Source organism: Sarcophilus harrisii, chromosome 6 (genome assembly GCF_902635505.1).
Source record: "Sarcophilus harrisii chromosome 6, mSarHar1.11, whole genome shotgun sequence".
NCBI lineage: Eukaryota > Metazoa > Chordata > Mammalia > Dasyuromorphia > Dasyuridae > Sarcophilus > Sarcophilus harrisii.
In genome coordinates this window covers 251,274,040-251,290,752 of record NC_045431.1, presented here as the reverse complement: position 1 = coordinate 251,290,752, position 16,713 = coordinate 251,274,040, and the positions used below count along the sequence as shown (strand labels likewise).

The window sequence follows — 16,713 nt, the reverse complement described above, 5'->3', positions numbered from 1 at the left end:
TATAGAAATAGGTTTAACATTATTGTATATATGTTTCTTATATTAGATTGCTTGCTCTGTTGGAGAAGGGAGAATACAAGAGAAAAAAAAAATGAAACTCAAAATTATCCAAAAACTGAATGTTGAAAACTATCTTCCCATGCAATTGGGGGAAAAGAACTCCTAAGTAAAAAAAAAGAGAAAATGAAAGAAAAATATGATGAACTAAATATAACAGAAAAAAGGTTAAACTTTTTATTTCTAAAAGAGAAAGTGATTGAGAACTTGAGAATTCCATCTTTCTTAGGAGAATTAGAAAGAATATGCATAGATAGAGGTTGTGGATATAAGTTGACCTTGATGTGGTAATATAAAAAAGAAATTAAGAGGTGAAAAGAGGATTGTACTGGGAGAGTGGTCAAGGGGTGGTAAAATGGGATAAATTATATTACATGAAGATGTACTAAAGACCTATTACAGTGTAGGAAAAGAAAGGAATGGTTGAGAATTGTTTCATTCTCATATTTGCCTCAAAGAGGGAAGAACATACAAACACATTTAGATATAGAAATTTATCTTATCCAGTAAAAAAGTAGAAACAGAAAGGGGAAAGAAAAGAGCAGAGTGTAGGAAAGGGAGCACAGAAGTTATAGGGGAAAAGGAAAAAAGATATGTAGAAGGATGACAGGAGGGAGGACATATGGAGAAAGGAGGGGGGTCAAAAACAAAACAGTGGTGAAGGACAGGGTGAAAAGAAAGAAAAATGTATAAATAAGGGAGAAAATTAGATGGAGGGAAATACACAGTTGGGAATCATAACTGTGAATGTGAATGGAACTGTCCCCCAAAATATAAGCAGATAATATGAGAGATTAAAAACCAGAATCCTAAAATATTTTGTACACAAGAAACATCTTTTAAGTAGAGAAATGGATAAACAAAACAGGAAAAATCATATATAAAAATACATAGCACACTGATATTTACTGACAAAGTTCATTATGATTACTTCATTTGTATTTAGGTAAGTATAGCATGAAAATGATATAAATATATAATATGTGTTTATGTATATATATATAAGTATTTTAAATGTTGCTTTATGATGCATTTGCATAAATGAATCCATATATAAATTTTAGTTTATACATATATCCAGTACATATTTATTTAAGTGAAGTATCTATGTTTATACATAAGTATTCTACATATATATTTGTACATATGTAAAAAGCAGACTTCACCTTAAATTTCTTCCACAACTTCTTTTACAACTATCAAACTAAAAACAAAGTATAATCAAGTCTAGTTTAAGTAATGTATCCAGTAGATACATGACTTGAGCATAAAGGATGGTACCATAAACAAATTAGGAGAACAAGGGATAATTTACCAATCAGATCTTTGGAGAAAGGAAGAATTTATAACAAGAAGAACTATGAACATTATGAAAGCAAAATGGGAGCTTTGATTACATTAAATAAAAAGGTGTTGTACAAACAAACCAACTGAAATGACTAAAAAGGAAGTACCAAGCTGGGAAAAAAATCTATACAGACAGTATTTCTGACAAAGTGGTCTAAAATACATAAAGAATTTTGTCAAATTTATAAGAATATGTAATTGCCCAATTGATAAATGGTTAAAGGATATGAACAGAAAATTTCCAGATGATGAAATTAAAGCCTTTTAGAGTTATATGAAAAAAAAATAGTCTAAATCACTATTGATTAGAGAAATGCAAATTAAAACAACTTTGAGGTACTATCTTACACCTCTCAGATTTTGAGTTGTGAAATGATGCAACCATTCTGGAGAATAATCTGGAATTGTGCCCAAAGGGTGGTAAAACTGTTCATACCCTTACCCAGCATTCTGTTTCCCAATAAAATTATAAAGGAGGGAAAAGGGCTCACATGTGCAAAAATGTTTATAGCAATTCTTTTCTTTTTGTGGTAGAAAAGAATTTGAAAAGGAGTGGATGCTCCTTAATTGGGGAATGCCCAAACAAGTTGTAGAAAATGAAGGTAAAAGAATGTTATTGTTCTATAAAGATGATGAACAAGTTGATTATAGAAAGGCCTAGAAAGATTTTCACAAACTGATGCTGAGCAAAACATGCGGAAGCAGGAGCACATTATACAACAGAAAGAATGTATGATGATCAGCTATGAAAGACTTGTTTTTTCTCAGTAGTTTAGTTTTCTCAGTAATTTCATTCCAAAGCAACCCTAATACACTTTGAACAGAAAATACCATCTGTGTCCAGAAAAAAGAACTGAGACTGAATGTAAATCAACACATGACAGATTTCTTCTTTTTTTCTGTTTCTTTTTTTATCTCTCCCATGGTTTTTCACTTTTGCTCTGATTTATCTACCAATATGATTTACAAAACAATGTGAATGAAAAATAAATAAGCTTACTATAATAAAAAAGCAATGTATCAATTTTTAATCTGATCAGTAGTGTGTATTCTTAAAATTACTCATTTTTTGAGTATTGGGATTTCCTCCTATTTAAGTTAAACCTTTGGGGATCATTCATGAAAAGACAAGAAAAATCTTTGTGCAGTTGGTCAAATAATAATAATAACAATAATAAATAATAATAATAATAAGATGAGATGCAATGTGTCCCAATAGAGCAATTAGCCATTGTGTTATCTATGACAGTATCAATGTTTTTGGAATAAATTCATATCAACCACTGGGAAAATGCTAGAAAAATATTTTACTATTGAATATGAAAGGTTAATTACATAAAATAATGGGAAAAAACTAGTATATTAAATATTTTTACATTTTAAAGGAAAATTATCCTTTAAAAATGTATCCTTCTGGGCTTTAACTTCCTTCCTTTTCCCCCTTGACCCAGTATATAATTATTTATAAAAACTAAAGCAGAGCAGAGATGAGCCAGTGCTTATTTCAAGAGGATGAAATTACTCAATAGCACCAAAAGTATACTAAAGCTAAACTGATTCTAGGTTCCTGGTTTACATTTAATTTCAAGCTTGAATATTACATCCTAACACAAATAGTGACACTCTGAATTTCATTGTTACCTATACATAATCTAGAAAATTATTGTTTTCTTCTTTCATGTAACTCCTACATTTTTCTTACTCAATCATTTTAGACTCCTCTCTTCTCTCAACTCATCATACTGATTTAGTCATAAATTCATTCCCATTACAATAATTATCTTATAGTTAATATGATAAATATATGCTATTCTCTAATCTCTATTCTTTGGACCAATTTCCCATTACCATTTATATCTTGACAAAAGCCCATATAAATTATCCATTTTATGGATGTTTTTCACTTCTACTCATGCACTACTAAACACCTCTTTAAATAGTGAAATAATCATGACACCTGTGTCCACTGAAAATATGTATTTATCTAATACCAATATGCAATAATTGCCATTTTTGGTTGAATCCATAAAGAACTACTAGAGCTTCTTGCACATTTTTTCCCCTAGCAAACTTCAATGACTACTACCTCTGCCCTCTTTAATTCAATAGATGAATTCATTTTATGCTTCTGTAAAGAAATAAATGGCATCCATCAGAAGCCTTATATTCTGAATTCATCTGTATTTCATTCTCTTTCATTTTAACATTCTCCCATTTGTCATTCCTTTGGTTCAGTTTCTGATGAAGAGATGTACTTTTTCTTTTCCAAGATGAATGCCTCTACTTGTAGCCATTCAAATTCCATTTTCTCTTGTCTTGTATATTTGGAAGTATCCAAATTAAAATGTCCAACAAAGAATTTTTGATGTCTCATTTCCTTAGACATGGAGGTAACATATAATTCTTATATGCCAACACACATACAATCAAGGAAAATCATTTTCAACATTACATGATATTTAGAAATTCTAAAAATCCAAAATACATACTATTTTTCAGGAATAACTTGCATTTAGCAACTTTGAAAATATTCTTCTTTTTTTTCCACTGATGCTTAATTATTGTTTTATGCCAATAAAATATTTCACACCAAGAATTTGTTTAAATTAAATTATTATATTTTCAAATAAAATACATAATATTTTGGACTTATAAATGATTTTAAGATATTTTAATGTGTCTGTCTTGTTTTGATATTTTATTGCTTTTGCATAGTCTAATATTATTTTAATTTTTAATTTCTTTTGTATATTACTTGAATAAATTTTTCCTTGTTTTTCTAATTCTATAGATTTACTACCAAATTCTATAGATTGTGACCAAAACCTATGGAAAATATATAGAGTATATTTTCATATATAGTCAAATAAAAATATGACAGTCAAATAAAATATAGCAGCAAATAAATATAATAACCTTATTTTGGAATCTTTACTAAAGTATTAAGACATTTCTTTACAAAGTGTTAAAGACTTTGGAATTAATTTAATCTTAGAGTTATTTTGGGCCAGAACTTGAAACAAGATACTAAGTGGAACTGATTGAACAATGCTTATGTTCACACCTTTAAAGAGCTCATAAGTATCTAAGTACTCAATGGAGTTCACACAAGAATTCAGGGCTGGCTTAGTCTGAATTCACACCTCCCTTGAAATTCTTAGGACCAGAGAGCACTCTGGGAGATAACTCAGAATCCCTCTCCCTCCAGAAGGCGGAGTTAACCTTTGGGAGATCACATAAATATAGGGAGCTCTTGAAGCTTGAAGTTACTTCTTCAGGTGGGACAGACTGAAGATTGAGAAGCCATGAGTCGGAGCTGGCTGGAGGCTGAAGAAAGCAGAGGCAGAAGCCAAGGACAAAGCTGCAAGATCTCTCAATGTCTTTAACACTTTGTAAAGAAATGTCTTAACACTTTAGTAAAGATTCCAACAACCTTATATGCAACAACTATAAAGACAAGTTTTTGAGATAAGAATTCATGATTTGGAAAAAATTGGGAAAACTGGAAAACAATATAACAGAAAGCAGACATGGACCAATATCTCCTCCCATTTATCAAAATAAAATCAAAATCAATACATGGTTTAGATATAAAGAGAGTTTTTTTTGGTAAGAAAACCTGAATAACATGGAACATATTACTTATCAGACTTCTGGAAAGAGAATTTACATACATGAGAGAAAAAGCATAACTGGCTGTGTAATGAATAATTCCAAGTACATTAAGTGAAAAAAAATCTTTCCAAAAATAAAATTCATGTGCTCAAGATTAGAAGAAGAGCTGAAAACTGGGAGAGATTTATGGGCAGTTTAAGAGATACAAGTCTCAGGTCTCAGGTCTCAAAAAAATATGAGTCATTACACAGCTGTTAAAAATATGAAGTTTTTTCAATGAAGAAATCAAAACACTTTATAATCATAAAATGCTCTAAATCATTACTGATTAAGAAAATTACAAATTAAAACAACTTTGAGAAATCATTTTACATCTACGTATTTATACTTATACATATATATATACCTATATACTTTATCTATAAATATTTATACCTATTAAATGAAGATCTGGAAAGTGACAAATATTGGAAAGGGTGTGGGGGAGGGAAAACTGGGACATTAATTCATTGTTGATAGAATTGTCAACTAATCTATCATTTTTTAAAGCAATTTGGGATTATGACCAAAACATTTTAAGCTACCTATATTTTTTGACACAGCAATAATATTGTTTGATCTATTTCCAAAGCTAATGAGGAGAAAAGGAAAAGAACCTATATGTTCTATATTTATAACAGCTCTCTTTGTGGTGACAAAGAACTAGATATTGCAGGCCCAGTAACTAGGGAATGGCTAAACATGTTGTGGTATATAATTGGGATGGAATACTAACTACCATGGTGTAAGAAATGATGACCTCAGTGCTTTTAGAAAAATCAAACTACAAAATAATGAAGAACAAAATAAGCAGAACCAAGAGAACATTGTATATAATAGCAGCAATACTGTTTTAAGAACAACTTTGAGCAAATATTAGTTTGTCTATAAATACTCAAAATAAATATAAAAAATTTAAAAAAATAAAGATGATATCAGTGTCTATATCAGGAATTGATAAATAGAAGAACATATAGAATAATTTTACATACATATATAAATATATGCACATATCCATTTTTGAATAATGGTAGCCATCTCTAGGTTGAGAAGAAAATTTCAGAGTATATTTGAAAAGAATAGCAAATTATACATATTAGATTTGAAGTTTCATGTTTAATCCTTTTAAATTTATTATATTGAGTAAATTCTTATTATATTTTTGAAATTAATCAACAACCACACCACCACTATGGAGTATATTTTCATTCTAGAACTTTTGAAATCTCTAATTACAGTGTGTTGTCTGTTCTTGTTCTCCGCACAAATGTTCCCTAATTTTTGCAATACCTAAATTTCAATTTCTACTTCTCTTAGGTACAAATGATTATCATATAAATGTTCAGATGGTCATGTGCTTGATAAGCAAAAGTTTATATAAATTTATTTTTATGGACAAATGGAGAACAGTTGATAAACCAGGCTTTCTCATTTAACCTTGATTTATCAACTCTACAATTGCATATGGAAATATTTAATTCAGAAATATCTTGAATAGATCATTTGCCTTATTGAGAGGGAGAAAGTAAGGGAGAGAAGAAAAAAGTGAAAATAAAAATCTTATAAAAATAAATATTGGAAACTAACAAATATTCAATAAAATATATCTAAACAAACAAAAAGAAGAAAAAAGAAAATAAAAAGAAAGGAAGGAATGAAGAAAGAAAGGAAGCAAAGAACGAAAGAAGGAAAGAAAGAAGAAAGAAAAGGAGGAAAGAAAGGTAGATAGAAAGGAATAACAAATGAACGAATGAACAAAAGATGGAAGAAAGAGCAGTGCTGTGTAGAACATTTAGACACATCAAAGATATCATTCTAGGAACTCCACAGAAAGTTTGAATATTTTGGTTGGATATTATTTAGTATTTTCCATGATATTAGAGCATAAGGCCTTCCCTATCTCCTTGATATGTCATTAATGTTAGCTTTATTTATTGTTAATTTATTGATTTGTTTGTGTATTTATTTGTTTCACTGTAGTTTTCATTGATATGGTATTCTCCAGAATCACTAAAATTATACCTTACAATGTTAAATCCAAGAAAAAAGAAGAAATACCTTACATTATATCAATTAGTATCAGTGAATAGACATTAAAATAGATCTCATCAAATACTCCATACATATACTTAAATTACTTTATTATTCTAAGAAAAACAGTTATATAAAAGTTAGGATCTTTTTCTATTGATAACATTTTTTAAAGCCCTCTTCACATCTTCATTTCTCAGGCTATAGATTAATGGATTCAACATTGGGATAATCACTGTGTAGAATACAGATAGCACTTTTCCTTGAATTGGGGAGTATTTTGAAATTGGACACAAATAAGTAACAATTGCAGTTCCATAATATATAGCAATAGCTGTAAGATGAGAAGCACAGGTTGTGAAAGCTTTACGTTTCCCTTCAATTGAATTCAAGTGTAAAATAGAGTAAAGGATATAGATATAAGAAGTAAGAATGATCAAAAGTGCCCCTAACAAGTTTATCCCAGCACAAATGAAAATGATGGTTTCATTCATTTGAGTGTCAGAACAAGAGAGTTTGAGGATTAGGGAACTGTCACAGAAAAAGTGGTGGATGACATTGGAGCCACAGTAAGATAAACTACTTATGTAACTGGTATGAATAATAGAGTTCAGGAATCCTGCTGTGAAGGCCCCCATGGCCTTCTTCAGACAGACTGTTCTTGACATGGTAACTGGGTAAAGCAGTGGATTACAGATGGCCACATAGCGATCATAAGCCATCAATCCAAAGAGGATACATTCAGTGGTTGTCAAAGCAATAAAGACATACATCTGCAGAAAGCACCCAGTGAAAGAGATGATTTTTCTTTTGGACAATAAGTCAACCAACATCTTTGGAGTGATAGTTGAAGAATAAAAAATGTCATTGAAGGACAAGTTAGTCAGAAAAAAATACATAGGTGTGTGGAGTTGAGAATCTATTTTGATTAATATAATCATTCCTGAATTGCCCATTAATGTGAGTGTGTAAATGGCCCAAAATACAATAAAAAGTATAATTTGAAGTTCAGGTGAGTCTGTTAACCCTAGCAAGATGAATTCAGTCACTGTGGTATAATTTTCCCCAGGCATTTATTCCAAATATCAGCACATTCACACATTGAAAAAATCCTAGGATTAAAAACATCATGTAGTAAGTGGGAGGAGGGATCAGTTAGCTGAAGAAGTGTGAGGATCTGACAATTATAAGAAGCTGATACAAAAAATTCAAAGTGTTGTATTTCTCTTCCCCCCTTAAATTCAACAACTTAAAAAAGTGTTTATTAAACAATGGCTTTTATGTTCTTTACATTAATTAAGCATAAGCTAAATATGCTTTCTAGTAGTAATTTAAAGGCAATTACTCAAAAAAAATCTAAAACAGAAAGATATATTGACAAAAAACAAAGCAAAACAAAACAGAGGAATGTGGCAAAAAAAATCTTCAGAATAATGAAAAATTTGTTCCAATAGAAAAATCATTTAAATTAGTCTCTAAAGATGTGGTTTTAAGTTTTTTAAAATAACTTATATACTGTAAAATACACTTATCTAACTTCATACTGTGTAACATCAACCTGTTTGTCTCAGTTTGCACATCTGTAAAACAACTAGTAAAAGATTTGGCAAACTACTTTAGTATCTTTGAAAAGAAAGCCCCAAATGGGTTTGTAAACTGTCAGATACAACTGAAACTAGTGAATAACAGTAACATAATTTGACAGACAATAACTGGCTTAGTGAGTCATAAAACAAAATGTAAAAGCATTTGTCTGTTTATTTGTAATCTGCTGATACCTAGCCTATAATACTTTTTTCCCCCTGAAAGTATGCATCTGGGAATCATATAAAATCAAATGTTATCAATAAATGTGGAATTAATTTTAATAATTAGGAGGAAGGATTGGATTTAATGTAGAAATCTGAACATTATGGATTTGGTGACTGTATGCAACCCATTTGTTCTCTCAGTTTTAATCACTTGAACTCTAAAATGAAAACTACAAAATCTGCACTATTTGTTAGGAACACTCTAGGAAATATAAACTATTTTATTTAAAAAAAATAATTCCTACTGCTGCCAAGAAATGTGTTAGTTTAAGTGTAATGAAACTCACTTCAAGATATGGAAGAAAAGTACATACCAACATTACAGCATTTTATGATGCAAATAACATCTTCAAAAAATTAAAATATATAGTAAAATAACTTCTATAATTTCTTTCCCGTCAAGACAGAGAGTTTGATCAATTGCATAACATAATGGAATCTTAGTCTTCTCTCTAGTTGTTCACAATTGGTTTTTTGTAAAACTTTTTTTCCTATATAGATTCTGTTTTCTCATTATAGGAAATTAATTCCCAGTGCTATTAAACCTTCTGGGAGAGAATCTAGATTTTTTTTTCTTCCATCTTTAATCAAAATGCAATCAGAAAATTCTTTGGGAATCAATCTCTGGGGAATAATTCCACTAAAATATGATTTAATATGGAAATGTGAAACAATAATAAAGAAAATTAGAAACTCTTTTCTATGGTTACTTGATTTCAGGCTATTTAATTATTTGGTCAATGAGTGGAAAAATTAATGATAAAATGATGAAATATGTCATTCATAAAACAGCCTTAGGTATAGATAGTGTGTTAAACAATAAGATCAGGGTCCAAAGGGAAATTGACATTTTATGACATTAAAAAAAATCATGAAATTAACTTGAATTGGGTCCAAACATATAATTGTATATTTTTATGGTGAAAAATTGCAAGTAAGATAATTGAAATTGAAATAAAAGTTTCCCTATGTGAAGGGGAAAATTTTTGCACAGGGAAATATACAAGGAAGCTCTTAGGCTACTCTGTCCTGGTTACAAACTCGTGTTTCAGCACAGTTTCAACACAAACAGCAAATGCAAAATGCATATAGTAAGCCTCTTAACCCCAGATAAAGGTGGGGTCTAGCCACACTTACCCAGTATCACAAGTCAGGCAGTGACAACTGATTCCAGAGCAACTTAAAGCAACTGTTGCTTTAAGAGTAGATCTCAACCTTTAAAAAAATGATCAAAAAAGCAAAAAAAGAACTCTGATAGCTTTTAAAGAGGAGGACAGACCTCTAACTCTAAGGATCCTAAAGGCAAATCACCTCCAGATGAAGCCCCAAAGGATGATATGAGTTGTTCCTCATTTCACTAGGGTCTCTTGGAAAAATTCAAAAAAAGGTGATTAAAAAGAGCTAAAAGAAAAAGGGAAAAAAGAAAATAAGAACTTCGAAAGAGAATTTGGAAAAGGAAAAAACAGAGATTATCTGTTGAAAACTATTTAAAAGTAGATTGGATGAAATGTAAAAAGCATATACTTCCTTACAAAATAGATTTGACCAAATGAAAACAGCATATACATTAGTATTTAGGCAAATATACAATGATAATTTTGTGTGTGTATGTACACACACACACACATATATATGTATATACACACATACATATATATTTGTGTATAAATATAAATATATTTACATATAGTTTTGATATATATGTATATACAAATAAATCTATATATATAAACTTAATTGTATGTTTATATCCAACATATATTTGTTCAAGCCAAGTTTATAGATGTGTTCTACATATATATTTGTATATATGTGAAAAGCAGACCACTCTAAATTTCTTTTGCAACTTCTTTTACAAGTAGCTATTGAATTGGGAAAAAAAATACATATTTAAGTGTAATTTAAGCAATGTATTCACTGGATATATAATTTAGTCATAAAGAATGATACCATAAACAAATTTGAAAGACAAGGGATAATTTATTTATCAGATCTTTGGAAAAGGGAGGAATTTATGACAAAGGAGAACTAGAAAACATTATGAAAGGCACAATTTTGATTACATTAAATTTAAAAAAAAATTTTTTTTTTGCACAAACAAAAGCAATTGAAACAAACCTGAAAGGGAAGTACAAAGTTGAGAAAATCTTTATAACCAATATTTCTGATGAAGTTTTCATTTATAAAGTATATAAAGAACTCTGTCAAATTTATAAGAATATGTCATTCTTCAATTGATAAATTGTCAAAGGACATGAACAGATGATTTTCAGATGATGAAATTATAGCCATTAAAAATTATATTTAAAATGCTTTAATTCATTATTGATTAGAGAATTGCAAATTAAAACAGCTCTGAGGTTCCACCTCACATCTTTCAGATGAACTAAGATGACAGGAAAAGATGATAAATGTTGGAGGGATTATTGAAAAAGTGGGATACTAATGTACTATTACCATTCTGTAGCCATTCTGGAGAACAATCTGGAATTATTCCCAAAGGGCTATAAAACTGTGCATATACTTTGGCCCAGCAGTGCTGTTATTGGGTCTATATTCCAAGGAAATCATAAAGGAGGCAAAAATACCCATACATGCAAAAATGTTTGTAGTAGCTCTTTTTGTGATAGCAAATAATTGGAAAAGGAATGGATACTCATCAGCTGTAGATTAGCTGACCAAGTTGTGGTACACAAAAGTAATGGAATATTATTGTTTCATACAAAATGATTAAGAATCTGATTATAGAAAGGTCTGGAAAGATTTACATGAATTGATGATGAGTGAAACAAGCAGAACTAGGTATACCTTTTCCAACAACAAGAATGTGCCATAATTAATTACATATTCTTAGTAGTTCAGTGATCCAAAGCAATCCCAATCAACTTTGGGCAGAAAATGCTATCTGCATCCAGACAAAGAATATAAATCAATATATGCAATATCTTCACCTATTTTTTTTCTATTTTTTCAATCTGTACCTTGGTTTTTCCTATTTGCTCTGATTTTTCTCTCCCAACATAATTTATAAATCAATGTGCATAAAAGTAAATTACTACAAGCAATGTATCCATTTTAAACCTGATCAGTAATGAGAATTCTTAAATTGTACAATTTTAATAGTTTGAGTATTAGGATTTCTCTTCTATTTTAGGTTAGTCCTCTCTGGCTGGTTCATGAAAACATAAGAAAAATGTTTGCATGGTTGGCCAAAAAGTAATGCTTAAAAAAAAAAAAGAATGAGATGCATAGAGGAATTAGCCATTGTATATCCAAGGAAATATTGATGCTTTTGTACTAAATGTCACATCAATACTGGAAAGCTACTAGCAGAAAAATTTTGCTTTTGAATATTACAGATTAATTCCATATAAAATAATGTGAAAAATCAAGTGGATTACAAATTTCTACATTTTAAAGAAAAATTATCCTTTAAAAATGTATCCTTCTGGTAATGTACCACTCCATTTCAAGCATTTGTAACACATATTCATTTTTGGCATTTTTTTTTTAAGAGAAAGGTTTTTTTTTCTTTTTGTTTTTAATTTTGATGATTTTTCTCCATTATGTAATAAGCATAAATAAAGATATAATTGATAAGGACAAAAGAATGTTTCTATGTTTTCCTTGGGGCAATGAAGACAGTTTGACAATGTTCAAAAAGACCTCTTACTAGAGAGGACAAAAATAATAACATATTTGCTGCTGCAATGACTTCATTGATGTTCTCCTTGTCTATGCAAAGATAGGATGTTTTGGTGATCCCTATAGGAGTGATTACTCTACATTTTCTCTAGAACCAAATTAAAAACTACAACAGCAATGAAATTGTATTTGTTAATGAGTCACTTGGTGCATAAAATTTGAAATGCAAATTACTTTTGAAAACTTGATATTAGAACAACTGAGATTAAATTAGAATGAAGTAGACTGTTTCCTTAAAAATCAAATCAAATAAAAAACAGTGAAGTTAAGAACAATGCAATTTGAATATTGTGGGTTCCTAAAAAGTTTGAAATGTCACCTCTCCTCACCATATACTTATTTACAAAAACTGACCAGAAATGAGCTGTGCTAATTTCAAGAGAATGACATGAATTGATGCCATCACAATTATACTAAAGTTAAATTGATTCTAGGTTCCTGGATCTAGATTTAATTTCCACCTTAAATATCATAGCCTACCATAAATAGTGATACTCTCAATCTCACTATTACCGTATATGACCTGAACTTTCTTCTTTCAGAGACTCCTATACTTCTACTTTTTGTTCCTACACCATTTTTAGTTTTTTTCTCAGAATTTTACTCAGTCACTTTAGATCCTCTATTCTCTCAGTTTATCATCCTACTTAGCAGAGCTTCTTTTGCATTACAATATTTATCTTACAGTTAACATGGTAAATATATGCTATTCTCCAATCTCTAGTCCCTGGCCCAATTTTCTATTAACATTTATATGTTCACAAAAGCCAATAGGAAATTAACCATTTTATGGAGATTTTTCACTTCTATTTGTGTACTGCTAATCATCACTGTACATAATGACATAATCATAACACCTGCATCCCTTGAACATATGCATTTACCAATACCAATATACAATCCCTACTATTTTTTTTTGTTGAATCTATAAAGAACTCCTCACATCTGCTTGTACATTTTTTCCCCCAGCAAACTTCTCCAACAACCTCTGCTTCAATAGATTCAATAGAACCTCTAATTCAATAGATCAATTCATTTTATGCTTCTGTGAGGAAATAAATGGCATCCATCAGAAGCTTTTTATTCTGCATTCATCTGTATTTCATTCTCTTTTGTTTTAGCATTCTTCCCTTTGTTACTCCTTTGATTCAGTCTCTGATGAAGAGACATTCTTTCTCATTTCCAAGATGAATGTCTCTACTTGTAGCCATTCCATTGTCTTATACATTTGGAAGTATCCAAATTGAAATGTCCAAAAAAATTTTTTTGATGGGTCTCATTTCCTTAGATATGAAGGTAGCATATACATCTTATGTGTCAACACAATACAATAAATAAAAGTTATTTTCAAACATTAAATGGTAATTAGAAACTCTAAAAATTTTCATGAATAACTAGCATTTAGCCACTTTGAAAATCTTCTAATTTTCCCAATGATATTTTATTTATTGCTTTATACTGATAAAATCTTTCTCATCAAGAATTTATTTAAATTCAACTATTATATTTTCAAATAAAATACATAATGTCACTTTTGGACCTATAAATTATTTTAATATTCTTAAATATGTCGGTCTTATTTTGATTTTTTTGTTGCCTTTGCATGGTCTATTATTGTTTTATTTTTAATTTATTTTGTATATCATTTGAATAACTTTTTCTTTGTACTTTTAATGCTATTGATTGACATTCAAATGCTATAGTTTATCAAATTTCTGGAATGTGTGCAGTATTCACACAAATTATAGCAGCAAAAAAGCATTTAACAATTATAAAGATGCTAGATTTTTTTCCCAGTATTCCTTTCTTTTGTTTCATTCGTAGGAGTAGCTGGACCTCCTCCAGCTGAACCAGGAGTCTGACCAGATGGCAGCTGAAAAGACCCAATGAGCTAGAACTAAGCCTGTTCCAGAAAACCCATTTTGCAAATGAGAAACACTGAGATAAAATGAGGGAAAAAATAAGATAAGAAAACTAGAATCTATCAGAGCTAGGAATTGAACACAGATATCCATATTCAAGAACTCCTTCACCATTTATCACACTGTCTCTGGGGATAATGCTTGGAAGCCAACTTGAAGGATCTAGAAGATCACCTAATTGAACCCATTCATATATAGGTAAGAAAATTAAAGTATTTTCCCCAACAATAAGTAGTAATGCTCAAATATAAATCCCATTCTTCCTCTGAATGCAATTCCAATTTTTGTTTAGTTATTTCAGTCATGCCCAACTCTTCATGACCCCCTTTGGGGTTTTCTTGGCAAAACTATGGAGTGGCTAGCCATTTCCCCCAGCAGCTTATTTTTTATGTTAAAGTATATACTACATACAATATATGTATACATATTTATACAGTTATCTTGTTGCACAAGAAAGATCAGATTTAGAAAGAAGGTAAAAATAACTTGAGAAGAAAAAGCAATAATGCAAGCAAACAATAACAGAAAGAGTGGAAATGTTATGTTGTGGTCCATACTCATTTCCCAGTGTTCTTTCTGTGGGTGTAGCTGGTTCTGTTCATTATTGAACAAATGGAACTGATTTTCATCCTCTCATTGTTGAAGAGAGCCATGTCCATCAGAATTGATCATCGTACAGTGTTGTTGTTGAAGTTTATAATGATCTCATGGTTCTGCTCATTTCACTGAACATCAGTTCATGTATGTTTCTCCAAGCCTTTCTGTATTCATCCTTTTGGTCCTTTCTTATAGAACAATAATATTCCATAACATTCATATAACACAATTTATTCAGACATTCTCCAATTGGTGGGCATCCATTTGTTTTCCAGTTTCTAGTCACAATGAAAATGGCTGTCACAAACCCTCCTTTAATAACTCTTTGGGATATAAGTCCAGCAGTAACATTGCTGGATCAAAGAGTATGCACAGTTTGATACCTTTTTGAATATGGTTCCACATTACTCTCTAGAATGGTTGGATCAGTTCACAACTCCACCAACAATGTATCAATGTCCCACATCCCCTCCAACATTCATCATTATCTCTTCCTGTCCTCTAAGCCAATCTGGCAGGTGTGTAGTGGTATCTCAGAATTGTCTTAATTTGTATTTCTCTGGTCAATAATGATTTGGAACATCTTTTCATAAGACTAGAAATAGTTTCAATTTCTTTATCCGAAAATTATCTGTTAATATCCTTTGACCATTTATCAATTGGAGAATGAAAATGCAAGATTTTTAAAAATTTTATTATTATAGCTTTTTATGTACAAAACATATGCATGGGTAATTTTTCAACACTGACCCTTGCCAAATCTTGTGTCCCAACTTTTCCCTTCCTTCCCCTCACTCCCTCCCCTAGATGGCAGGTAATCAAATACATGGTAAAGATGTTAAAGTATATGTGAGATGCAATATATTATACATATTTATACAGTTATCTTGCTGCACAAGAAACATTGAATCTAGAAAGAAAAAAAAAAACATGAGAACAAAAACAAAAATATAAGCAAACAATAACATTAAGATGGTATTTGTATCTAGATCAATAATTGATAAATAGAATGTATAGAATAATTTATTATACATATATTCATAATTAAATATACACACATATACAGTTTTTTATCTAAAGATAGCCATCTCTAGGGAGAAGAAGAAATGTGTAAACTATGAGTTTAATATATTTTAAAGTAATAGCAAATTATAAATATTAGATTTGGAATTTTATATTTAATCTTTTTTTTTTTATTTTACTATGTTGTGAAAATTCTTGTTATAGTCTAGAAATTAAACAATAACACTATGTAGTATGTTTCAATTCTAGGATCCTTTGGAGTCTCTAATCACAATATGTTGTCTGGTTTTGTCTACTCTAGCAAATGTTCTCTAATTTTTGAAATTTCAATTTCTACTCATCTTGCATATAAATGCTTATTATATGTTTAGATGGTCAAGCAACTGATAAGTAATTATGTATATAAATTTATTTTTATTCAAAAATGGAGAAAGGTTGATAGAACAGCCTTTCTTATTCAACCTTGATCTATAAACTCTACCCTTGCATATGGAAATAAATAATTCACAAATATCTAAAACATATAACTTGCCTTCTTGGGATGAAGGAGGTGAAGAAGAGAAGGT

At 30.0% G+C, this 16,713-nt stretch overlaps 1 protein-coding gene across 1 annotated transcript; it reads right to left on the bottom strand.

Moving 5' to 3' along the window:
• Positions 1–7,229: 7,229 nt before the first annotated feature.
• LOC100931616 (olfactory receptor 5F1-like) lies at positions 7,230–8,162 on the bottom strand. Its single transcript, XM_012553111.2, has one exon. The coding sequence runs from the start codon at positions 8,160–8,162 to the stop codon at positions 7,230–7,232; it is 933 nt and encodes a 310-aa protein (XP_012408565.2).
• Positions 8,163–16,713: the final 8,551 nt, after the last annotated feature.

Bases quoted from the DNA above. Each gene is read 5' to 3' on its own strand.
- LOC100931616 (XM_012553111.2), bottom strand. From the start codon at position 8,162: ATGCCTGGGGAAAATTATACCACAGTGACTGAATTCATCTTGCTAGGG.